General features: G+C 50.1%; 1 protein-coding gene across 1 annotated transcript in view; it reads right to left on the minus strand.

The window, feature by feature from the left end:
* Nucleotides 1-716: 716 nt before the first annotated feature.
* Nucleotides 717-25,170, minus strand: part of HS6ST2 (heparan sulfate 6-O-sulfotransferase 2) — a gene marked incomplete at its 5' end in the record, with an annotated part of 126,522 nt that continues 102,068 nt past the window's right edge. Inside the window, one exon of the mRNA XM_084269225.1 lies at nt 717-1,836. Coding sequence (XP_084125351.1) covers nt 1,134-1,836 — 703 coding nt within the window. The 3' untranslated portion in view covers nt 717-1,133. The remainder of the gene's footprint in view (nt 1,837-25,170) is intronic.

Raw genomic sequence — 25,170 nt, forward strand, 5'->3', positions numbered from 1 at the left:
CCTGTTTTTATCTGGTGTAGCAAAGACTTACTGGGAGTAAATCCTAATTCGAGCGTAAATCTGCTTCTTCCATTGAGCAATCCTCTTCATCGTATTGCTGGGATTAGAGAGTTTTATGACTTTTTAAAGACGCTACACAAATATCTGCAACATAATTTCATCTAGTTTATACCACCAATTGTTAAGGAATGACAAATTCAGCATTGTGCCTTCTAATGGGTAAGAAAGACTTAAAATTAGACACTGTCATGGGATTATAATTGGGAAAAGGCTTCATGAAACGTGAAGAGGTGCTGTAACTTTTCCAGAATGTTTAAAATCATACTGCCCTGAAAAATTCTGGAAACAGTGTCTTTAAACATTGGCATTGAGTTCAGAAAAGTATGCATGGCTGGCTATTTTTTTTCCTTTTTTTTTTTTTTAATATGAGATAGACCAAGCTTAAAACTCTAAACAGCAGTAGGTAGAAAAAGTTTAAAATTTTAAATATTTATAGAACTAGAGAAATTACTTCTATTCCTTTTAAAAGCCAATATTATACATAAAACTAGTCGATATTTTTTTCTAGACCTTTAGTGTTCCCTTCATCGTTCGTTCATTAACTTGGTAAATATCAATAAGCAGTTGGCGCCCTTGAAAACACATTATTAAAATAAAATTAAGATAAAATCAAAGGGAAAAGGGTTTGCTCATATACGGTATTGTGAGAGTATGCTAAATGCTCATTATTAGGAAATGAGTTTGCTTCCCAGATAGATTTCAGCCGAGCATCATAAACATTTTCCAGCACCCCATTTTCTACTCATAACTAATTTACGGAGATGGTTTTTTTTCCTTTTCTTTTAAATAAATGTCCAAGCAACCATTTCCGATGAGCTTACTTAGCTCCTGTGTTTCATAAATAATCCAACGAACCTAAAAAGGACAATTTAATTACACGCTAAGATTAAGTGTTCCACGTACAGTACAACATTTACTGGAAAGGCAACTGCAAAGGCAACGTTTTAACCTCTTTTTGCTCCAGACCCTTGAGAAGCTGATTGGTTTGGACTGCTCCGTCGTCTCTGGGTTGGGTTGGGTTGGGTTCTGCTCCGCTTTCGGTGTCCGGCGAGCGCTCCCTTTCCCGCCCCCAACTACCGCCGCCACCGCTCCACGTTCCCTATGTAGTCAGTGCTGGAGCCGTTCTCGCTCTGCTCTCGCAGGTGGGCTTGCTTGGCCCTCAGGATCTTGCGCTGCTCCTGGCGTTTCCGCCGCGCTTCCTGGTGCTCCTTCTGCCGCATGTACTGGTAGCGCTGCAAAAACAGGTCTTTTGCATAATCGTACAACTCCATGTCTAAAAAATTGAGGGCCTCGATGCGCTGCTGAGTCTGCTCATCTATCTCCACGCTGGAGGCCCGTGTGCTATTGTACTGCGTGAACGGCGAGATGAAGTTCATGTTGAAAGTCTTCTCAAAGAGGTACTGAGTCTTCCTCTGAAATTCGGTCAGGCCGAAGAAGGCCATCCGCTTCAGGTTCTCCTTGGCGCTGTCTAGCAGGACCTTATTTCTCTGCTCCTCAGGCATGACCGACAGGTTGTAGCATCCCACCAGGCTGAGGTCAGACAGCATGCGGACCTGGCGGTTGTTGGCAAGGTTGTAGGGACAATCCATGAACTCCTGCAGCGAACAGCCTGACCAGTCGTCCCCCGTGTAGCAGCTGGGCAGCTCCTCGGTGGTCGGGGACCGGCCGTCGCAGACGTGCAGGGATGCCTTCCACGTCGCTCCTCGCTGGACGTGGCGCCATTCGCTCAGGTACCGGGAGACGGGGTCACGCAGAATGGTGATGTAGTAGAAATTCCTGCCAAGGGGAGAGGAGGGCAGAGCGTTTAGTCTCGTGTGTCTCTAGCACACAGCACGTTAACGTTCACAATCAATAGAAACTTGGGAGATGCACTTAAGAGGCTCTCAGGAGCCTGGCTGCAGAGCGTTCCTCTGTGGGGTGAAGGATGGCTGAACCCCCTTGGGGCGAGCAGGGAGGGTTATATCTACCTGCACACGGCTGGCCGTGCATAATGAGTTTGGCCTCTACAGAGGTGGAAGGGAACCTTCCTGTCCTGGTGAGCAGCATGAGCCCCGGCACAGCAGCGTTACCCCTCTGAGGAAGACATATGTCTCCTGTGAGACTTTTCCTTTCGCAGGCCAGGTACAGGGGATGTGCCCAGAAGCCCCAAGCCACCTGCACTAGGAAAAGCCCACACAAATCCCTGACTTCACCTGACAGGGCTGCTGTGAGGAGAGAGGAGACACAAGTAATAGCAGGAAATGAAAGGATGTGTTACAGTGCTTTCTAAGAGAAAAATGTTTCCAGAGGAGGTGCTGCCATTGGTGTGGAGCAACAGGAAGGTGGGATGTGGGGGACACGCTGCCACAGGGAACCCCACCAGGCTGAAGAAGCTACAGGCTCGACCTCACGAAAAGCACTGAGAGATCACTCCAGGTCACACATTAATATCCAGCACCAAACACCACCCTGTCCCTGCTGGCAGCCTGAAGCCATACGCACCGAGCTCCTCACATCTCCTTTAATACGACCATGACCTCAGCAATGATGTCAGAGGTACAGTCAGGATACCAGCGATCTGCTCAAACAAATGTAATGAGAGAAGCTCAATAAACAAACTGTTGTGGCAGGGAAAGCCACTCCTCCTGGATGAGGACACGCAGGAGCGAACCCCAAGCCCCCCGGGGTGTGATCGCCACATCCTCAGTGCTGCGCAGAGAGGGGACGTTCATTTGCCTTCCCGAGTGGCATCACGACTGGCCACTCGCAGGCAAATCTTTTGTTCCCTATCGCTCCCTTCAGCAGAAAAGCCACTAGATGTCAATGTTTTACAGAAAATTGTCTCTGGGCGGACTAAAAGTGAATCACAGCCGCAGAAAGCATCCAACAGTGCAGGGGAAAGGAAACAGGGAGAGTCGCCATTCCTCTTCCCACTTAGAGCATCCAAACTAATAAATTATTAAATAAGTAGAAAGTACAGTAAACCCACAAAACCAAATAAAGCCAAGAAGCCCAGTACAGCACCAGCAGCCACACACATGGGCATATCCTGCTCAGAGAGTTGGGACACCCCAGCCAGCACTACCACGGCCCCCACGCTCACCTGCTGCCCCCCCAGCTCCCAGGGCTTTGGCCACGGATTCACACAGGTGAAGGGAGCTCAAACCCTCCAAATCTCTGAGGGAGGTACTTTTCATAGAACCATAGCCTGGTCTGGGTTGGGAGGGACCACAAGGATCACAGAGTTCCAACCCCCCTGCCACTGGCAGGGCCACCAACCTCCAGGCCTGGAGCTACACAAGTTTGCCCAGGGCCCCATCCTGGCCTTGAACACCCCCAGGGATGGGGAGGTGTTTCCCCAAAAGTGTCACCGAATGGTTTCACCGTGAAGGCTGGAGTTAAGAGGGCACAATGACGTTGCACACCTGGAGTGGCAGCCAACCTGCAGAGCCCAACAGGGCAAAGGGCTCTGCACTAGTACCATCACCCCCGTGAGCCACTCCAACAAGCAGGAGCTGACCCTGGCTGCTCTTGTACATCAGGCTCCCTCAATGCTGCACTGACACAGCCTTGTTGGGGTCCCTGACACAGGGAAATGGAGCATCTCCACAGCAAACCCAAGCCCCTTCTTTAACTCCTGCCAGGACCCCTCACTCTCAGGTCTAATTTACTGGGATAAAGCTGTAAAGCAGTAACCCAGCCCTGAAGCAGGAACTAGTGCCACACAGCACTAACCTCCATGCCAGCTGTAGTGACCAACACACAGCTGCAAACATCTGGCGACTGAGGAGGCAAAAGCAAAGCTCTGCTTTCCCCAGAGCACCCTGCACGACCTGGCCCATCAGTGTGGTGAGGCTGGGAGGGGAGCAGGGTCTGGGCACGGGGGTACTGCTGGCTGAGGGAGAAGGCCAACCAAACCGTACGCCTTAAGGTCATCACAGCAATCGATGGGGAGTTAATGCAAGAAGGGAAACAAATCCTGAGCCAAGATCGATACGTAGCGAGCGTTTTGTCATAGCTCAAACTCTTCAGCCGCTCTCCCTTTGTGCTCCCTGGTCACAGGCAGTGACAAAGCACCTCCCTTGGCTGCTGCTGTAAAAACAAAGGGATGAATAAAAACTCGTGTGCTGGCGGAAGAAAATGTGTGGTAAGGGATCACCATCATCCCAGGTGGCCCGCGGGCTCAGCTGGGCAGATCTCTCCATCGCGCCTGTCAGGGGGAAGCGCCGCAGCCGAGAGAGGCCGGGGGAAGAGGCCGACTAAAAACGCTCACTGGACTCTGCAGGAGGTGTCCCGGGTCCCTCCAGCCCCACGCTCAGGAGGCCGTTGGCTGGGATGCTTACAGGAGCCCCAGACAGAGCCCATATCCTACCTGGCGCGAGCACAGCTCCCTGCAGACAGGCTCCTGGCTGTGCTCCTTATTTATACCACGTCCTGATTTCCCAGGTGAATCCTGCTTTGCAGACACAACTCACAGAGAGATGCTTTGTCAGCAGCTGGGCCAATCTCAGCTATTTTGTGTTTTTCTCCCCTTCTGAAGTTTCCTTGTTAAAATTCTACTGGAAAAAGGCAACGTCCCTTTTGGGAACGGCAGCTTTTGGGTTTGCCCCAAGCCACTCTCATCCAAGTTGGAAATCACGACAGCTCCAGAGGAGCAGCCACACTGCTCTGCCTCCTTCTGAACGGAGCTTCAAAAAGTCACTAAACCTTTAATGCACCATCAAGCCAGTGCTGTGCCTGAGATGGATTCGTCCATCAGCGCTCAGAGCATCCTTCTGTAGCAACTGGGAGGAAAACTCAAAAGCTTTGCAATTATTTTTAGCTCTGTACGTAACAGCTTGTTCTTTCTGCTATCTTAACATGGGGGTGTTGAGCTCTTGCCCATTCACTGAAGCTTGTGCTTCAGAGCCCGAGACAACATGTTTGCAGGTAGAGCTCAAACTTCACTGTGAATCATCCCTCCAACTGAGAGCTGCACTCCTCAGAAACGTTGGTTTTCCATTAAAGCTGACCTGGATGCCTACAAAGCACAGAAGAAAAGGAGCTCTCAGGCAGCTCATAAAGTAGGTTGGCCTTGGAGCCATCAGGAATGCGAGATGGTGTGACAGTCACCTGCTCCTGGTATCTCCCTGTGCACAGCTATTCCCCAAGGAACATGGGGACCCAACAGCTCCACGGCATTGAGTCTGCTCCCCGTGCTGCATCACCCGCTCTGCTGATCACATCCCTGCAAGATTGAAGCCAGAGCCTTTTTGGGAGCTGGGAACTCTTTACACGAGATCCATTACTACAGAGGAGCTCAGGGAAGGTCAGAAACTCTCCTCAGCAAAACGCCCAGCGTCTGCTGGGTGTGAAAGCTGGGCTGTCTTGGTGCTCATGGGCAGGACAAGAAAAACGGGAAAGCAGCAGAGACAGGATAGATGATGTGCTGGAAGCCAGGGATGGAGAGAGGAGAGAGAGGATCAGGCTCCCCACAGGCACAGCGACACCACTCCTCATGCTGCCTCCTCCCAGCACACCTGCTGCCACGCAGTCTGGGCATCACCGCGGTGCCAGGAAAGCCACACGTCACCCAGGGCCTGAACCGCAGCTCCCTGCAGCTGCCCCAGCTCCCAGGCAGCGGCGCTGCCTGCGAACGCCTCACGGCACCTCAATAACCTGCGCAGCCACGAAGATGCTCTCTCCTCCTCCTCCTGCCCCATATCAGCATCCCAGAGACCCCACAGGGCAACAACACACACTGGGTTGGGGGGACAGCACCTGATGGGATGACTTTAGGTGAGGTGAGATGCTTTTTGTTGACAGGGCCCAAGAAACATGTGCTGCCAGTGGATGGACCTGCTTTCAGCTGCCCAGTTCCTCAGCCCCGAGCAGCCCCCTCTCTCCCTCCTGCACAGCCCCTGGAAAAAATACAAAGCAAACTGAAGCCTCAAAGACCTTTGTGAATTTCTCTGAGGGGGTTATTGAGACTGAGCCATCTGCTCGCTTTGAAGGATAATTCTGTGGTCACATAGTGCATCTGTGCCAGTGCTTCCCCACCACTGCCCAGCACAGGGGCTCAATGAGGAGCCTTTTTTTCCAATCTAATGATTTTTAAAAAACCCCATCCTTTTAGCAAGCCTCTAAAAGCAACATTAAAGAAAAAACCCCCCACACAACAAGACAAAATTGAAGTCAAAGTAAGGAGGTGTGAAACCCCAGGGGATGACAGCACTGAGTAAAGCCAGAGACTTCAGAGCCCGGAGAAGCTGCCGGGGAAGGGATACACAGCTACCCACGCTGCGGTGCTCAGGAGGCTCATCATGTGCAGAGCTGCTCTGCCAAAATGGGGTAAAGAAGGGGTGACTTTGTTTAAGCATGAAAACAGGTCAGAAACTCCCGAAGCAGAAGTGTGTCTCCTCCCAACCAACCACCCTGGCTCTGCACGGAGGGGCTGCACAGCAGCAGCAACCCAGGCAATGCAGAGAGACTGGGGTTATGGCCAAACCTGGATGGAGAGTGTGGGAAAGGCTTGCAGGTCCCTTTGCTCCTCCTCTGCTGTGCCACAATTCCCCTGTCATGAGAGACCTGGTAAAACAGACCATCAGCAGCTGAGTATCCATCTCAAGAACCTGAGAGCAGCAGGCGGCGTGCTGGGGGCAAAGGGCTCACCAGGCAACTTGAGTGTAGCAGTTTTACCTCTTGCACTTGCTCCCAGGGCACCTTAGTCCCTGGAGAAGCTCTAAGCAGCTGCTGTGGGGTCCCAGGGGTACCATTTCCATGAGGACCACAACTAGGATGGCTTCAGGTCTGCACGGCCGAGCCCCTTCAGGTCAGAACTCCCACTGGTGCAGGAGCAGAGGAGTATCGATCCCTGCCAGAGGCTGCCACGCTGTTTAATTGCTCACTGAGGTAGAGGAAGGCTGGAGGTCAGACTCTGGCAGCTGCCATGCCTTCAGCCTGGAAACCCGAGCCTGGCTTTTATGGAGCTATGAGGTAAGGAGCTGAAAGCTAAATGTCCACTCCCCATTACATCCATTAGCGTATGGATCAGGAGGTGAGGGACTGAGTGACCTTTCCCCATTTCTGCTAAGAAATGAAGCCACAGCAAGAAGGGCTTCATAGGCTACATCCAGCCTTTGCACAGGGAGCAGCATCCCAACCTCCTCCTCTGACCACACACAGGGACAAACTAACCCAGGAAAGCACAGCTTGGGCACATGGCTGAGGAAGCACAGCCATGATTTCCAGGGAATGTACCAGGGCTGTCCCATTCACCCAGCAATACTGAGGCTACACTTAAAGCTGTCTCAAGCACACCAGTTTGTATCTAGGTCAAGCTCATCCAGATGGCAAGCCTGGCTAGGAGGGTTTGGAGCTGCAGACGGGTTCGTGCAATGAATGGGACACGATTGTACACAAGCATCTCCATCTCTTTGGGTGGAAATAGGGGAGGAAGGGAAATCTGGGAATGTTTCCTGTTCTGGGGAAACTGAACTTAATGGTCCATCAGCAGGGCAGTGTGAAACCAAGTTATGCTCCAGGGGAGGATGGGTGTTTTAAAAGGAAAACTCCTTCTGAAGGGACAGGGGCAAAGGACAGAGCAGGTATGCACCACATCCAGCAGAAAAGGAAATGAAACGAATGAAAACCCTGCAGCAGATACCCTGCACATGGTGCAAAGGCTGAAGGATGGAGTTACTGAAAAAAGAAAAATAATCACAGGGTTGATGCTTCGGCACCAGAAACAAAGCACAGTCACCAGAACTGGCGAGCAGCACAAGGGCCATCAGTGTCCTTCCTACCCTCCCCTTAAACCACTCATACCGCTGATGAAAGCCCACAGGGATCGTTTGGAACAGAGCAGCCCCACACTCATCCTTCTAAAAGCTGAGCAGTTTGGGGTTGGGTTTTTGGTTGGGTTGGGTTGTTTTTGAGACAGCAGTATCTGTCCCATGGCTCATCTGAGCAGAGGAACAGGTCCCTACATGGGTCTGAGACCCCATCCCCTTCTCCACTGCTCCCAGCAGCAGAGCGGAACTGCTGCAGGCAGCCCCCCCGCCCCCCCCTCACCCGGCATGTCTCCTGGAGCCTCTCCACTCGGGATAACGTGACAGCAGAGCTGCAGCCACTGGTGGAAGGTCAGGAAGGCCAGTCTCACATTTCTTGCTCCGCTCTCAGAAACCCTCCCCGCGCGGCTCCAAAGCTGCCGATGGATTTCAACCTCGGGCTGAGGGTCTCCCCGCCGATCAATGCTGCCCACCACGTCTCCACGAGAAGTCAAACTCAATTAGGCCACGCTGGGCACTGTGTGCTCCGCTCCCAGTAGGTGAGGTTAATTCCCATCAAGAGTGCCCCACTGCGAGTTTGATTTGCTAATACTGCAAATTGTTTCTCCAAGAGAAATACCCCTGCTGCCTTATTTGTTGGAGGCAGGCATCTGTTTGGAGATCGCTCAGAGAGAGGCAAAACCTTCATTTAACACCGCGACTCATCCTGATCGTTAACAAACTTTGTCACCTAGGGACACAATTAAAAGGACAGGGGTGAGCATCCCAGTGACAGCCTCTCCTGCCTCAACCACGCACGCTTGGAACAGCCCCCCCTGAAATGGGAAAGTCTCTTTCTCTGGCGAGAGGTGGTCCCGCAGCACAGCTCGCAGAGATGAGCCCAAAACGCTTGGCAAGCTCGCTGATGCAGTGCTGGGAGTCGCATCTTTGCATCTACTCCAGATCGGTCCCAGATGCTTCGCATCAGCGATGTGGATGGCAACAGCAGCAGCTGAGAAGCATCACCCGTGGGCTTCCCACAGCACTCCTCTCTGCTCCCAGCCTGGCCCAGCAGGCAAGAGCATCTCTGAGTGGCACAGGAGCAAGTGGGGCTTCTTCAGAGAGAGGATCTCAGGCCCAGTGTCCCTTGGAGGCTGCATGGCTGCCTCCATGCCCTGGATCAGCAGCCTGGCTGCCCATTCCAGGTCTTCCCCTGCTGCAGTCACAGCACTGGCAAGGAGGCAAGCATGGAGCAGGGTTCTGGGAGCAGCTCTGCTCCCCTCTCTCCTCCCCTCTCCTCAACCACCTCAGTGTAGCTCCTGCCAAGCAAACACACCCAGGGCTGGGTCCTACTTGTTCCTATGAGACCACTTTTCATTCAGTCATTTAAATGAAACTTCCAGCTCCACCTCATCCAAAATGAAAAGTACAGCAAAATCTAGATGAACAGGTGACTTCTTCTGAAGAAATGAAGTGTAAAAATTATGGGGAGGGAGAAAAGGAGGGGGAGGAACAAATACCACTTTGCAGCAGCCTGCAAAACACAAGCAGGCAGCCTATTGCTTTACTCCAGGTCTCGGGGTGGCAGGGAGAATCGTGCATTAGCTCTGGAACACAGGCCTGGGAGGAAAGGAGATAAGTGTTTCAGAACTGTGAATTAAAGCTGTTAGCAAATGTAAATTTACATTTCCTCTAAGTAATCATTATGTTTTCACTTCTATCAGCACCCAATGAATCAGAGAGATGTTTTGTCTAGAAACGCTAATCGTGGGGGTAGGAAGCCAAGCAGCCTTCCCACAGTAACAGCAGCAGGAGGAAAGTGCCAGAGGAACCCATAAAGTGGAGCTGGATTTTGCAAGGACGGTTATTACACCAGCCCATCACTGCCCATGAAAGTATCAAATAGGAAAGATCTGCAAAAAAAAGAAAGAGAGAGAGAGAAGCATTTCAGGCCCAGAGGAAGGCAGGGATATAACGTTTGGCAGCTCAGGACAACGTGTTTATGCATGTGCTGGCATGGCACACACACACACACACACACACAAAGATAATGAAAATAAGGCTTTAAATAAGTAAAAAATATGCAGCCTCACACATGGACATGCCCCCAGCCACCCTCACGCACAAAGTAATTGTCCACAGCGCTGCCCACGGAGGGGAGAGCTGCCCTGCAGACTTGCCAGAGTGGTATTAATTTCATAATTGCCTGTATTATTAAGATCTCTGCAGGATTCCCTTGCTCACAACCAATTTAGCAAGAACAGTGGCCTTTTGACTTTTTTTTTTAGTGGTGAATAAAAAGAGAAGCAAGTTTCTGTTTTTAGACTCAGCAAACAGGAGAGAGACTCACGTTGCTGGAGCCAGTCCTGAATCCACCACCTCCACCCTGGAGCCTGGCATGGGAAAGGGTGGCAATGCTGGGCAGAGTGTCCCAGACCCATCACACCCACCTGACCTACTGGGAAAAGGACTGAACTGCCCTTTGGAAATGCCCATCTCCCACCACCACAAGCCCAGAGCAGCATTAGCTTCATCATATGATGACAGCATCTGGATGGAGGGCACTAGTGGTGCCAAGAGCTGCACCTGGGAGGTAAAACCCAAGGACAGGAGGGAGACGGTGGCAGAGGAGCACCAGCATAAGAGTGTGGCATGCTTCCTTCTTGCCAGATACTGGGCTGCAGTATGGGTGATGCTGGATCTGTGACACTGGCCTGGGCAGCACGCAAGGTCTTGGCTTCTTGCTGAGGGAGGTCACCCCTTACAGAACAGGACACAGAGCTGGATTTTGCCCTTAATACACACGGGGAAAAGTCAAGGTGTGAGCGATGTCTTTTGAAAAATCAAGCTCTGAAGGCAGAGCACCAGGAATACCTTTCTACTGGCTCGAGGAACCATCCCTGCCTCCTGGAGCTCATGTCCCCCCGCAGCCACGGCACGCAGCATCTCCACGGCACGGTGCAGCACCTCCCCGTTCCCAGAGCTCCTATGGACTCAGTAAAAATCATGGCAGACCTCCCAGCGCGAAAAGGAGGTCACTGCAAGAGAGCTGGTGAGTAACCACAGGATGCTGCTATAAATCAGATCTTTACAACAGTCTTTACCCTATCTAAATGCCGTCGCAGGAATTGGTTTCAACTTGTAACTGATATTTCTGCGGCGGCACAGACAGAGGTTTGCAAAGCCTACACTCCATAAGCAGCGGTTTACAGAGAGGGAATAGTGGCAGTTTTTCATTTTCCAGAGTCCACTCACCCTTCCAAGAATCTTAATGCCTCATTGATTCATAATACAGTACATAAAGATTTCATTTTTTCTCGCACACAGTGATATATTATGGAGGCAATCTATTTTGCCACTGAAAAGTTTGCTTAGTAGAAAAATTTGGAGTTTTGACATTCAGGAAATTACAGTCATCTGTAAAGCACGATTGATATGCCAAGGCTAACATTTTCATTGCACTTACGGAGCCAGAATAACTATGCTAAAATATTTATTATATTCTAAAAAAGAAAATAATCCAGGCTCTTGTTTATAAAAAGAATATATTTAGTATTAAAGAAAAAACACCTTGTCCTTATATCCATATATATTTTAGCTATGACTTAAATGCACTAAGCCACAAACTCTCCTGACCAGAAGAAAACACTTTCAATAATTTAATAAACCGAATACTTGAGATGCAGAGCCCTGAGCCTGCACATGGAGGGCAGAGCTGTGCGGAGCAGCACCAGGGCAGAGACATGGGGGTGTCACACTGAACCTACCCGACATCCCCTGGGACTGTGGACACTCGTCCTGCCACCTGTGCTGATACGCACATCTTCAAGCTAAACATGGCTAGTTTACCTTTGATGTCTCAAAGCATCTGCACACCGGCTGTTCTGACCATCTACTGTGGCTGCCTCTTGACATGTTCACTTACTCCCAAATATCCCATAACTCCTTCTTGGTTTAGGTCTGTACCCCTGTCTTCAAGGCTGCTGTGTTTTTGAGAATGATTAACAAAATCCTCTCAGCATGAGGAACTTTCCTGTCACATGGGAACACGAGGATACTGTCAGGGCCTGTGTCTGCTGTGAGGAGAGCCAGGCTGCTGCCAGGCACCCGTGCTCTTCACCTGCAAGTTTTGTTGTTAACGGGATCTGGAAGTGAGAAGGCGCAGAGGGTCCTGTCTCACCTCAGCACATCTGCTTGGCTTATTTGTTTAGAAGCTGTGATCTCTCGTGTTTCCTGAGCACCCAGCACGATGTCCCAATCACTGCCTGAATCGCAGTAACACGCCTCCCAACTCCTCCACGTAGGATGAACATGCCCACCTCGACCCTGGAGAAATCTTAGAGCTCTCAAGAACAGGATCGTACGCTCAGCTCATCCCACAGTGGGGAATTAATGCCCAAGAGGTATTTATAAACCCATTTGTCACTGTATCGGAGCTCAATCAGTTCTCTCCAACAACACATTAAAGGAGGTTTGGCTCACGTGAAAAAATGTAAGGCTGATGTTAATTCCTTCCCAAGCCATCTGCAGATAATCTGCTGTGTGCCAGTTAATACATCCCACGATAGGTTACATGAGAGTGCTTTTAAAAGCTAAAGCAAGGATATATAGCATGTAAAAAGAAGGCACATTAATGCAACTTACATTTTACTTATCACAACCACTGAATGTAGAGAAATCCAAGGCAAATCCTTCCCAGGCTTTCTACAATGTTGTCAATGGCAGCCATCTATCAAAAATGCCTTTGAAATGTAACTAATGAACCGGTACTAATATATCTCAGCCTGCTGCTAAAAGAGGGACCGAGGAACGGACAATGCATTTACGGCTGCAACTCGCCACGATTTTAATTTCAGCTTTCATTGATTTCATTTAGCACCCTGAGACTGGATAATGAAGAAATCTGTATCAATTGGAAATACCAAGTGTGCTCCTGCCCCACCAGGGCACTTGGGTAATATCGTGTAATGGAGGGGGATTCTCATTTAATTGAATTGGAAATGAAACACATATTAGCTAAGAAAACTTAATCAGTGCAGTAATATTAAAATGGGCCACTCAGACAAACTATACTGATTAAGTCACTTGCAAACATTTCCGTAATCATCACAGAGACTTGTGGTGTTAATGATTTAAGCTCACTTTTCTACTCCAGGGAACAAAACTGTAATTTCATAGCAGACAATTAGAATATTTTAAACCCTCTCTCACACGGTACAATGCAGTCTCCTGGCAGGAGCACAGGACCAGATCCTGCAAGGATACACCCTGAGCTTTTGATGTATAAGAAGGTCTGCACGGATGCCGGGATGTCATCGAAACGTCTGATTTAAGCCAGGAGACAGCCCAGCACTCACCTCGCTGGCTGGCAAGCATCTCTGAAGCGCTCGCTGCAGCCCCTCTGCAGGCTCCATCGTTAATCTTGACTAGTTACCGATAGCACACACCGATGCGCTGTAAAGCTGGGAGCTTCAAATGTCTCCCAGCAGAACAGGATTTTAAAATCTTATTCCTACATAGCTGACATACCTGGATTTGAAATTTCATGGAGCAGCAGAGTGCATTTCTAGTAAAACTCTGCAGATGTTATTTGTTGTGTCAGAGCTCGGCTGAGAGGGGGTTTCTATCAGCTAAGCGAACACAACTTCGCCAGCCTTAGAGATGTGCAGAACATCCTGTCTCCCAGCAGCCCCACCTTGTGAATTCAGAATGTATTTTATTTGGCCTAAATGACTTTGGATGATGCCTTTAGAAAGCCACATTTGTGGCAAATACCTTATACCACCCTGGCAGGGTCATGCCCACTGCGTCATTCTCAGAGGAGGACTGTCTAAGGCATCCCAAGTGCGTAACATACCTGGGAACCAGAGGCTGCGCTGGCACAGCCTCCTCAGATGCTTTCCTGGGGGTCAGGAGCTGCGCATTCAGCACGGGTATCAGTGAGGACACATTGCGCCTTTATGGATTTCAAATGCCTCCTATATTGTTAATTAATCTGCAGCATGAAGAGGTTCAAAATCCTGTTTTGTGACAGCCAAAAGCAAATTCCATTTTTGCATCTTTGCAGCACCACGACGTGAACTCCAGCCAAACCAGCAGCTGGATGAAGGCCACCGAAGGGGAGAAGCATCAACCTGGGCTAGGCAAGGAGAGCAGCCCCACTTCCCCTTGCAACCGGCTGAAGGGGGGAGGGCTGGCATCGTCATGCAAAAAAAATCCCCACTCAATTCCACCGGTGCCAGAGAGAGCTGTGTGCCTCACCTTCTGCTCTGGCCCTATCCCAGCGAGGGACATGCAAGCGCTTCTCGCTGTGGTCCGTGATCCCTGAGCCTGCTGCTCAGTGGGGCTGAGCTCCTGTGCTCCCCTTCCACAGGGTACCAAGCAGACAGCGCTTTGAACCCTTGGCCAGGCAAAACAAACCCAACTACCCAACAACCCAAAACAAAACAAGGTGAAACTCCTCATCAGGAAACAGTTCAGAAAAAGCCTCGTTCCTATCCACAAGCATCTCCTGAATGATTTTCAGAAGACACAGTTCTACTCCTCCATGGATTATTCTGGCTAAAAATGTGCATGACATTTTAATTATCAAGTACAAATGTTACTGCAAGCAAGCAATGAAACAGATGGTGTCCTGAATTTTACAGTACAGCCACATTTTCCGGCTCCAATTTACAGTTCACCAATCAGTAAGCCTCAAGTCCTGCCTCTACTGCATCTCCCCAACCCATGTGAACCACCACAGCCCCTCAGGACCCATCAGAGTCAAGCAACGCATTAACAGGGGGCAAGAGAGCAGCAAAGGCAGAAGCTTTTCTCTTCATCCTTGCTGGTCTACCATCCTGCCAAAAAATAGCACCTATCACCAGAGTTGGGCTTTCACATGTTTCCCCCCCCCCCCCCCTCCTTGCAAAAAATAAACTATAATTCAAGAAACAGGAGCCACACAGGGGAACATCATCAGGCATGTCACACAATGCAGAGGACAAGGACAACCTGGGGCTGCCTTCCTCTCACCACAAATGCAGGTTCAGACGTGTCTGAGCACTGTCCAGTAATGGATGTAGCCACAACCTAGAGACCCACCTCTATTTCTTCTCTAAATCCCACGCTGAACACAATGAAGTGGGTGAACACTCATCTCCTGGGTTTACTCCACCATGACAAATGCGGTTCTTGCTTTGAGCATCTTATAATCCAGTTTAGAGATGTAGGAAACAGCGTGGATCCAGTGATAGCTGGGGAAGAGCTGTGGCAGCATCCCTGGAGTCAAAGCAACACCCAGGGTGAGCTGTCACTGTCACTCCCTGCTCTGTACAGCTGGGCTGCATCCCTGGATGGGCTGAGGAGCACAAGAGCCCTCGCTGAACGGGCGCTTGATGTAACAGGCAATGGCCAAACAATCTGGGGCAGCTTTCCTGATATCCCTGCTCCATCCATCTCCACTACCACAGCAGGAGCCACTGCTGGGGCTTACGGCGCCAGGGCTGTAATTACCACAAGGAAACCATTTCTGGGAAGGTGTCCCAGAACATAACACACCGAACATTTCCTCTTGCCACTCTCTTATTTACTCTCGTTTACAGAGTGAATAACCCCTTCTCCTGGTGTCAGCTTCCAGCCAGGTCTGCGGGATGGGCACCCATCCTGCTGTGCCCCCAGCAACGGCACAGTGTCGGTAAGACCAGCTCTGCTCCCACAGTCCACCCATGTGCAGACAGCCCTGCGATGTGCAAGCATCATGCTGGCATCCAGAGGCAAGGATGGTGAGGTCCATGGTGGTCATCCAAGCCCACCTGGAACCTCTTCCTGAAGGGAGGCAAAGAGCACGCTTGCAGAGCTGAAGGCACCCAAGGGCAGAGCTTATCTTGGAACACAGGTGGCTTTACCAACAGCTTCCAGGGAGCCCTGAGCATCCAGGGAAACCCGCCTGGGTGTTTGGTTCCCAGACAGCCCCACTGATGCCAGGGTTTGCAGCCTGGTTTGCAGCAGACCGATGCTTTCCCATTTGAACTCAGCAAACAGGTGCTCCAGAGCACGATGAAGTGGACTGCAGCGGCGCAGGTTCTGCTCTCAGTCACGCTGGCAGCTGGATTGCTGCGATAAATAAACCTGAAAATCAACTGCCTGAGCGACAGCAGCTTCCTCCTAGGTGTCCATCCCTGGAGGGGTTAATCTAAAACAATCTAATTTCTCCCCAAATTGCACAAAATCCAATAAGCGCCAGGCAGCGATGTGTCTCTTCCCATTTAGCAGATTAAGAAACCGCTCTGCTGAATTTATCTGAACAATTCATTCCCACAAAATTACACTGGGTTTTGAACCTGAGGTTGATATACTCCATTATGTCTCCAGGCTGAGCCATCCACCGAGGGGCTAGATGAATGCACAGCCAAATGCCACCTGAGCAGCGCTTTCTGGGAAAGCATCCGAGCAGGGATGAGGACAAGAGCAGAGAGTGAGAAAGGGCTCATGACAGCAGCGATTTGGACCAGGGCTCAGCCACAGCAGCAGCATCTTTAACTACATCTCTGCCATCCTGTCATTAAAACAGCAGCACCCCCGTAACTCTTTTCAACATACTGAGACCGGGCTTCTCTTCACATTATTTTAAACAGAATGACACTTTCCCTAGACACTTAAATGCATCCTAGTCTCATCACATCAACGGAGGAAGCATATTTCTCCTGTTTATGTGAAAGGTGATACTGGATGCATCATACATTGAAATCGTTTGCTGGCTTCCTCTCTCAACATAAATAAGGGGAAAGCAAGTCAGAGAAGATAAGGTTTTAAAGATGTATACATACGCATGCCCGTTTTCTAACCCAGAACATTATTAAATTCTTTCATATACTCATGTGAGAACTGCAAAAGATTGTGAAAGTAGAGATGCTATCACTCATACTTTCCCAGAGCAAGGATTAGGGAGCCTTTACGCTTAATAAAATCTATATATTTAAATAATACCTGCTTGGCCAAGCCTTAGTTAGCACTGGCCAACAGAAGCGAGTGTACAGCTCGCAGCCCAACTCCGTGGAACAGACCTGCCTGCAGGTCCTACCCAACCAGGGCAAGACTGAGCAAGACATCCCTGAGGACTGTCAGAGCCCTGACCTCTACGTGGCTATCAAACGCCTTTAAAAGCTGGCAACTTCCACAAGCCTGAGCATCCCCTCCTGAACGTACATCCCACACACCCCCATCCAGCCCTATGCCAGCCCTTGGCAAGCTGAGCCCAACCCAGCCCCTCCTGAGCTATGCTATCCAAAGGCGTTGTGGAAATCTTCTGGCTTGCAAGCAATGCTAAATTCATCTAAACAGCTTTATTTATGAGTGGTGTTACATCCCGCTTCTTAGGGAGACAGATCTGCTGCTAGAATTGCCTTTTCCTGCCTGCAGAAACTGTAAGTCTGCATAAACATTCTACAATTATTTTAAAGCCATTATTTAGACAGCGCTATGGTAATGTGTATCTACACCAACCCCACAGCAGAATTTGCATAGCAGAATTTTTTATCATGCTTCTTAAAGATTAATAATTTAAAACAAGTTGTAACTGTGCTAAGATTTAGTCTTATGTTTTCATCACTGCTTTATATTCTCATAAATATCCAACATTCCCAAGTATATAGGAATCTGAGATGGCATTCAAGAGGAAAAACTGCAACCAATATATCTTCCATTTATGGAATTGAATATAAGATCATATTCAAAGTGCCGCATTTACTGTCTGATTTTGAATACATAAAATATATAGCCATTACCAATCCACCTTTCATTGCAAAGCTTTGTTCTTCTAGTGACATAACTTATGGCCAGATTAGAGCCCTAAGTACAGCTAGGCTGTTTTTCATCTTCTCCATTCCCACAAACACGACTGGGAGAGACAGGTCGTGCTCTCTATCAAAGTTGTGCTTACCACACAGCAATATTGCAACACGTCCCATTAGAGTTCTGTCTGCCGAGACTGTGAGCACAGACTTGGCTGCAGGCACCTCCTAATGGAATTACATAATTGGAGGCATGTCATCTAAATCTGAACAAATTGGATTCCCTTGTCATGCACTATTGAATCACAACGGAAGGAGCCCTCCACGCCGCTATCTACGGCAAACCGACGGCGGCAAATCCGGCGTCACTAATATTTTGATAATGTGATGTTTATTAAAAACAGGGGAGGAAGCAGGGAGGAAGGCTCCATGTAAGGCACGCCAAGGCCATGTTGTGTGCGAAAGTGAGCTCATCCGAGTGTGGCTGCGGCTGGGGAATTATGTTAGCGGTTGAGGATGGCTGAGATGATCAGAAGATGTAACAGGACTGTGGCCTGCAGCAGCCAGGGGAGTGGAGAGGAGGAGCTCACCCAGGCCCTTCCACCAGCTCTGCGCTGGGAAGCAGTGGCACCCACCGCAGTGTTCCCGCTGCTGCCGGTCCTACCCCCAGCTCCATTGGCATTCACATCCTGCAACCAAATTCTCCAGCCCTCGTAATTCCTAAGCACACCCTGCTTTTCGTTTACAAGTATATCAACTTTAATTTGGAATTACTGAAGGAATCATAACTAGGGAGCAATAACTTGGAGCTTACTGAACTGCACATTCAGGGCAGATTTTCACTGAGCATTCAGCTCGACCTCCAGCTCTGCACGTATGAAAGAACAGAGGCATTAATTACATTACTGGAATCACTAATCAGCTCATTGCATCTTTACATTCCATCAGCTAACCGCTGGTGCAGAATGAGATGCTTTTTTCCCCTTTAATTTGGGTCTTCAAGCCTCACCAGGATATCTCCATGCACACATGGAATGCTTTCATTAACAAAAACAGCAACAAAAAAAAGAAACTCAAGGAAAAAAATGAATTCTGATGCCTTACAGAATTCCCAGTCCTCCTAGTTAACTAACCATGGGACCAGTCAGCCCCCACCCCATCCACACCAGGCCATTAGGGCACTTCAGGGATGGAGTCGGGGCAGCCGAGGCAGCAGCGTGCCATGAGCAGGGGAGCTGAGCACCCACCCACGGTCCAGCCCAAGGCACACAGGGCTTCAGCGGTGGCCACTGGTCCGTGACAGGGAGAGGGGTGACCTGCAGTACGACGGTCCCTGGCGAGCACACTGCAGAAAGCCAGTTTTGTGGAATGACATCAGTGCTGCACTGGGAGGCTGGCTCTGCCCCCCCTCCAGCAGTAGGTGTGCCAAGCGCCTATTTATATTCCCTGCGAGGGAGAAACGCTGTCAAATCACCAAATTACCTCAAGTTGTGGGAGTGCACAGCGGGGGGACCGGTGTTAACTGCCTACCCAGCCTCTGCCTGTAGATCAACACTGAGAGGAGCCAGCTAAATATTTACTTTGTGCTCCCGGGTGCCGGCGCTTTGCCCTGAGTCGCAGTGCAGGATCACGCTGCCCAGCACCATCCAGCACCAGGAATGCACAGTCCTGGCTCTGCAGCCCCTTGTAGAAGAGACTCCCCAATCCCCCAGTGGTGGCCCTAAAATCAACAAGCCTGTGGAATTGCCAGCGACTCAAAAGGGATGCTAATCCACACAGACAAAGGAACAGCACAAAGAACAAACGCTCCTCGGGGCTGCCCAGCACAGCTTTTTTTCACAGTTTTTTTTTCACAGTTTTCAGCCAAGCGGCTCTCCTGTCCCACCAGTGGGAGCAATGCCATATCACCACCACCCTCTCAACTGCTCCTGCACCCAGCTGCTGGGGACAGCCATGCCACGGAAAGCAACCAGCATGGTGGGAAGGGGGCAGCTCCTCATGATGGGGAGCAATTGGGACAGCCCATGCTCTGACTGCGATTGTTCTGATGCTTCTTCAACACTAATGGTCCTGCTTTGGTGGCTTATTCAATCCAAAGTATTGCATGGATACTTAGTGAGAGAGGGGGGGAAGGAAACATCCCAACCAGCTCAGTCTTTTGCAAGAGACAGAAATGCCCGGTACATCTTTCATCTAAATGTTACTGAGTTACACCGTTGCTGCTTGGTGGGTGTCTAACCATCCTCAGGATTAAAGCTCAGCAGTTTCAGTATCTCCAACAGGACCACTGCCCTGCAGATTACCCACCCTGTCAGGAGCTGAGGTGGGACCTGACCCAACCTGCCCACTGCCACGGCTCTCTGCTCAGCTCACGCCTTGGAAGCTGCTTTACCTGCTCCTATCAGGCTGCGGGTACCGCAGGGCACTCAACTGACCACAGCATAAACACAACCAAACCAGAGTGTTGGCTGCAGCATCCCACATTCTTTCATCACACCATCCTGTGTTAATACGAAGCTTCAGCCTTTTCTGCCACCAAGCTGTGACCTTCCTCCCCACGCTCCCCTCTCCACAGAGACAAGCTCTCCTCCTCGATGGCAGTGCTTTGCTCTCGTTGACCAAAGAGCTCCTCTTAAGTGACTGTGGCATATGCAAAAGATCTGAAAGACAGCCCAAATTACACGATACATCCTTACATCTTCACATCAACCGCCAGTCTGTCTTAAAGCCTCAGCACGTCTGGTTGCACAAGTGACCTCAGCCACGTTGCTGAGGCTGAGTCTTTACAGGGCTTGATGTCACCACACTAATATTGAGTGACACAACTGATGCCACCAGACAACATGCGCTCGACACAGCAGAGAGGCTGCTGGTTTGACTAACAAACCAGGGACTGAAACCGGGGGGGGCAACAACAGATTTACTCCTTGTACTAGAATGGGAGTCTGGGGCTGATGTGGACTCTTCATCTGCTACAGTTTAGACAGAGCCAGGACAAACGTCTCCTGGGGCAGTTCGGTGGAGTCAGGGTGACTCACGGCTGCTGCAGCAGAGCTTGCAGAGTTGACTGGTGGAGCCCTTAAGCCACCCCAGAGCTCACAGCCTGGGCTCACCATGGTTCAATGCTTTGCACCAACGTGTGAAAAAGCCCCTGGAGCATCTCAGCCAGCTGGAAGACACCAGCATGCCAGCCATGACCCTGTACCCCACACAACATCATTAAAATCCGTATTTCACTTCCCTTTGTACACGTCCTTATAGCAGTAAGACACATATAGCTGTGCTCATGACCTGGCAGGCGTAATCACAACTCTCCAGGGTGGCTCAAAAACTCAGACAACTCAACTCATCCACAAACAGAAGGTTACGAAGCTCATTCTTGCACTCAGCCTCCTTTACGGTAGAGCTATCAGCTCATAATTAATACATTACAACTAATTAATATCACTAATTAATGAATCTGAGCAAGGGCAGGGAGCTAAGAGAGCATTGTTTTCGATAGCTATGAAATGCACTAACAAGAGCCAGCTGGGAAATGAGTTCTCTTTTGGGAGATTTTACTAGTTTGACTTTCAATCAAAAAAGCTCTGGTGGATATTTAAAGAATAATTTATTATAATAATAGGGGAGGGGAAATAAATCACTGCTTGGTAACCCCAGTATCACCTGTCCCCCCTGTCCCCCCCCCAGGGCAATGCTGTCAGGCTTTACTGGACACGATGGGGGCCATGTGGAAGGGGGACAGCATGTGCTTCAATGAGTGCTCACACCATTGTAAATCTACTCACCACAAGACATAAATCCCCGGAAAGCAGATCCTGTTGGCGCTTGTCAGGATGGTTTACTCACAAAGGTCTATGCTGGAGTAGGGGTCCATTCACTGGTGGGACGCTGAGCTGAGGAAGGAAACCTTGGGAAACATCCTCCAGAGTCCTCACCCCATCCACAAGACCTGGGGAACATGGTTCCCCCCGTCATGGCCAGGGAAACCTTGGTACCGCTCTCAAAGGTTCATCTGGGGATGCTCCCAGTAGTGATGGGAGCACGCTGGGGACCCAGGCTTAAGATGGCCAGGGGCTGTGGGGGGTGCGTGTGAGTTACAGAGTAATAACAGCTGGTTGGAATAATAAATTAGCACCTAATTAACAGGAGTGTTGGCTGCAAAACACTGAGTTAATGGAACAGAAAAAAAGAAGGCTGCTGTGAAATAGGGAGGTTGCTATCTAAGTTGCTGTGTCAAGGACACCTCTTGGAAGTGGAGGGTTTAAAAGCTGAAGGAAGAAGAGGGGGAAGCATCCCCAGCCCTTGCCAGAGGACAGGATTCCTCCCCCTGGCAGGCTGCAGCCCACAGCACTGGTGGGTGGTTAAGCCCAGCAAGCAGAAGTGGAGGTTGTAGTTGTAGCATCTTGAAGATGCGTGCAAAAGGGCAAGGTAAGCATTTAGGATGCAGATAGTACAGGCAGGACAAATATTTATTGGGTCAGTAGTTGCTGGTGAGAAAAAGCAGCTATAAAGTGGTGATAACAAGGAATAATGCTGCCACGATGGGAAACTGCACTAATGACTTAACAGCTCTTTGCACCTCTCCATAAAAACCTCCTAAGGGAAATCTCGTATTCAGAGCCAAGGAAACAGTGGTGTAAATCTGCTCTCTGCTACATCTGACCCCCCCTTTCCCCCGCCAGGCAGCTATAGCAGCTGCCAGACCAGCTCCCTGCTCACTTTCCTGCTCCTCTGCCCTGGTTTTGCCTCCCTTCTCCCAGCAAGCTGCTCCAGATACCCACCCCCAGGGCTCAGCAGCCCTGGTGAAGTGGGGCAGGAGGAGAACCCCCCCCCACACCTCTCCCCTGTGAGCTTGGGGACTGTCTTGGCAGGGCCATTGGGCCTGCCACTGGCAGCAAGGGCCACCTGCACCATCCCATACCAGTAACACTCCCCAAACCCCAGCCAGTGCTTCGCCCCAGGACCACGCAGGCAAGGCAAGCTCCAAATGAGCATCTCTGCTAGGCAGGGGACACTAAGGACACTGTTAAAGAAAAAAACAAGCCCCGTTTAGCTGTCCTTAGTTAATATTCCGAACTATGTACAAGCCTTTAACACACAGCAGGATGATGGTGAAAGATTTATGAGATTGGTTCACCTTTCATGAGTGCTGCCTTGGGTCATCAGCACAAACTTACCGTCAGCCCGCGTACCAGCAGAGAGCTGGAGCGAGAGGGGAAGGGGAACATCTGCACAAAGATGAGCTGACCTACTTTTAAAGTAATTTGGATGCATATCTGTGGAAAAAAAACCCCACCCTCTAAAATTTTAAGGGAGAATTATAAATCAAGGCATGACAGTAAACAAGTAATTTGTGAAGTCGTTCTGTCTCCTCAGTACAAACAAGAGATTCATCAAATAATAAAATACTACTTTAGAAGAAAACAAGCACAATTATTCTATAATTATGGCTGCTCTAGTCTTCTGAGGGCAGGAAACCTTCCTACCTCCATAGAATCATAATCAAGACTCATCAAAGTCCTGTAAAAGCAAATCAATACCTGCTCTTGGCAGGACGAGTTAATTAACACGGAGCGCTCTCCCGCACGCCTTCCCGGCCGCCAGCCGCGGGTACGGCTCTCCCGAAACGCTCCATGGGACAACACCCGGCACGGCTGTGGCTGTGGGTGACAGAGGGTGCCACCTCCCCGGGTGTACGCGGGGCTGTGGCTCCTCTTGTAAAGGACACAGGCATCTGGGCGTTTAAATCAGTAAAATGCAATCGACTGCATTTCTCTGGATCCTTATCTCCATCACACAAAAGGCTTGGGGAGAGATGACTCAAGCTCATTTTCTGGTTTATCTGTCACCACACACAGGGGGATATCAAAGCCGTGTCCTTTTCACCCCTCCAGTACTCGCAGAGCTGGTCCCGGGTTACGTGTGGCTATCTGAGGTGCTGGGGCATCCTACATCAGTCAGGGTGCTCGAGAGCAGGTTGTTACTAGATACCTGACTCTGGGACCAGCAGTGGTGGGTTAATACTCTGCCAGGGACTTTGGAGATGCCACTTCAAATATTGGCAATCAGGGCACAAGCTTTCATCTTGCCACGGCACATCCACTGGAGCTCTGTGCCATTTATTGCATGCCTTTTCCTTTTTTTCCTTCTTTTTTTCTTCTTAGGAGACCTTTAAAACGGAGGTCTTGTCTGCCCTCTGTGATTAGTAAAGATCTCGCAGCCTTCCTGAAAGAGCAGGGAAAATTACAGCTAAGAAGATGACAGCAGTTAGATGCCCAGAGCAGGAAGAAGACACACTCAGCAGATTGCTTTGAAGCAAAAGCTTGCTAAAACATTATTAAACTTATTTTTAGCCTTATTTCCCAAAGAAATCAGCCTCTCATGAACACACTGTCCACCTCCCTCCTCTCTCACCAGCCACCTCATAATTTTTTAATCAGTTCCCTTATCTGAGACTCTGTAGTCAAGTTTGGGTGGAGGATAAATAAGCTTTTGAGAAGGGGTGTAGGGGAAAACACCCAGCTGGCGAGGAGAGTGGGCATTGCTTGGAGCTACAGCCAGCCCGACGGCACAAGGGGCTCCCCTCACCCGAGCTCAGGGTGAGATGGAGATGCACGGTGACTTTGAGCAGAGCAAGCTGGCAGATGCAGGAGGAGCAGAACACAGAGGTACCTCTCTGTGGCTTTGCTGAACACATCCCAGAGAGCCAGCGATGTTTCACAGACCTCCTGCCAAGAGGAGCTGATACATCACCTCAAATCAGGCACAAAAAAATGGGACACAAAACGCCCGAAGAATGGGAAAAGGCAGCTCTGCCCAACGCCTCCGTCACGGGACTTTCATCGCGGTTTAATGGTTTTCTTGGACCAAGGAAGGGCCAAGATCCAAGTGTGCAGAAGGGCCTGGCTGTTCTCTGTCTGCAGGAAAAGGCACTGAACACGAAGGAAGGCTCAGCACAAAACTACATGGGCTGGAAGAGCACATGCACAGCAGGAATAGCTGAGGACAATGGGGGTGCAGAAACACAGCTGCCCATTGGGAGCGTGCCTGCTGGAGCAGGGACCAAACCGTGGATGCTAGCAGTTGGCTGGGAGAAGCAGTTTCTCTTTGCCTAGTTAGCACTGGCTTCACCTGTGTCAGTGTTTTACTAAGAGGACAGGGAGAGATTGCAGGCTATTAAGTTTCCACAGGGCTAAGTGGTATTAAAACCCATTGCTGGAGCTCAGGTAAGTGGCTGGGTAACACGCTCCCCGGCCTGACGCTGCTGGGTCCATTAGCCAGCGCTACCGTGGTTGGAGAGCGCAGGGCAGAGCGATCTGGGCAGATGCTGTTGTTTATCAGCTGGCTCTCCTTTCAGTGCAGTTAGTCAGTGAGCTCACCGCTCAGCCATGGTGCCAGTTCTCTGCCCCAGCAGCTGCCTGGGCAACATGGATGGGCAGGGAAAGGCTCCCTGGGAAGAGCCTTTGCTGTCCAAGCCCGGCTTATCCCTCCTTCCACATACCAATTCCTTTAGAGAGCAGGCAAGGACAGGCAGTTTGCATACTCAGAGAACTGTTTTATCCCCTTCTCCATCATTCCTTGGGGTTTGTTCTGTTCTGGGATTTAAG

Source organism: Gallinula chloropus, assembly GCF_964237585.1.
Source record: "Gallinula chloropus genome assembly, chromosome: 11".
Lineage (NCBI taxonomy): Eukaryota > Metazoa > Chordata > Aves > Gruiformes > Rallidae > Gallinula > Gallinula chloropus.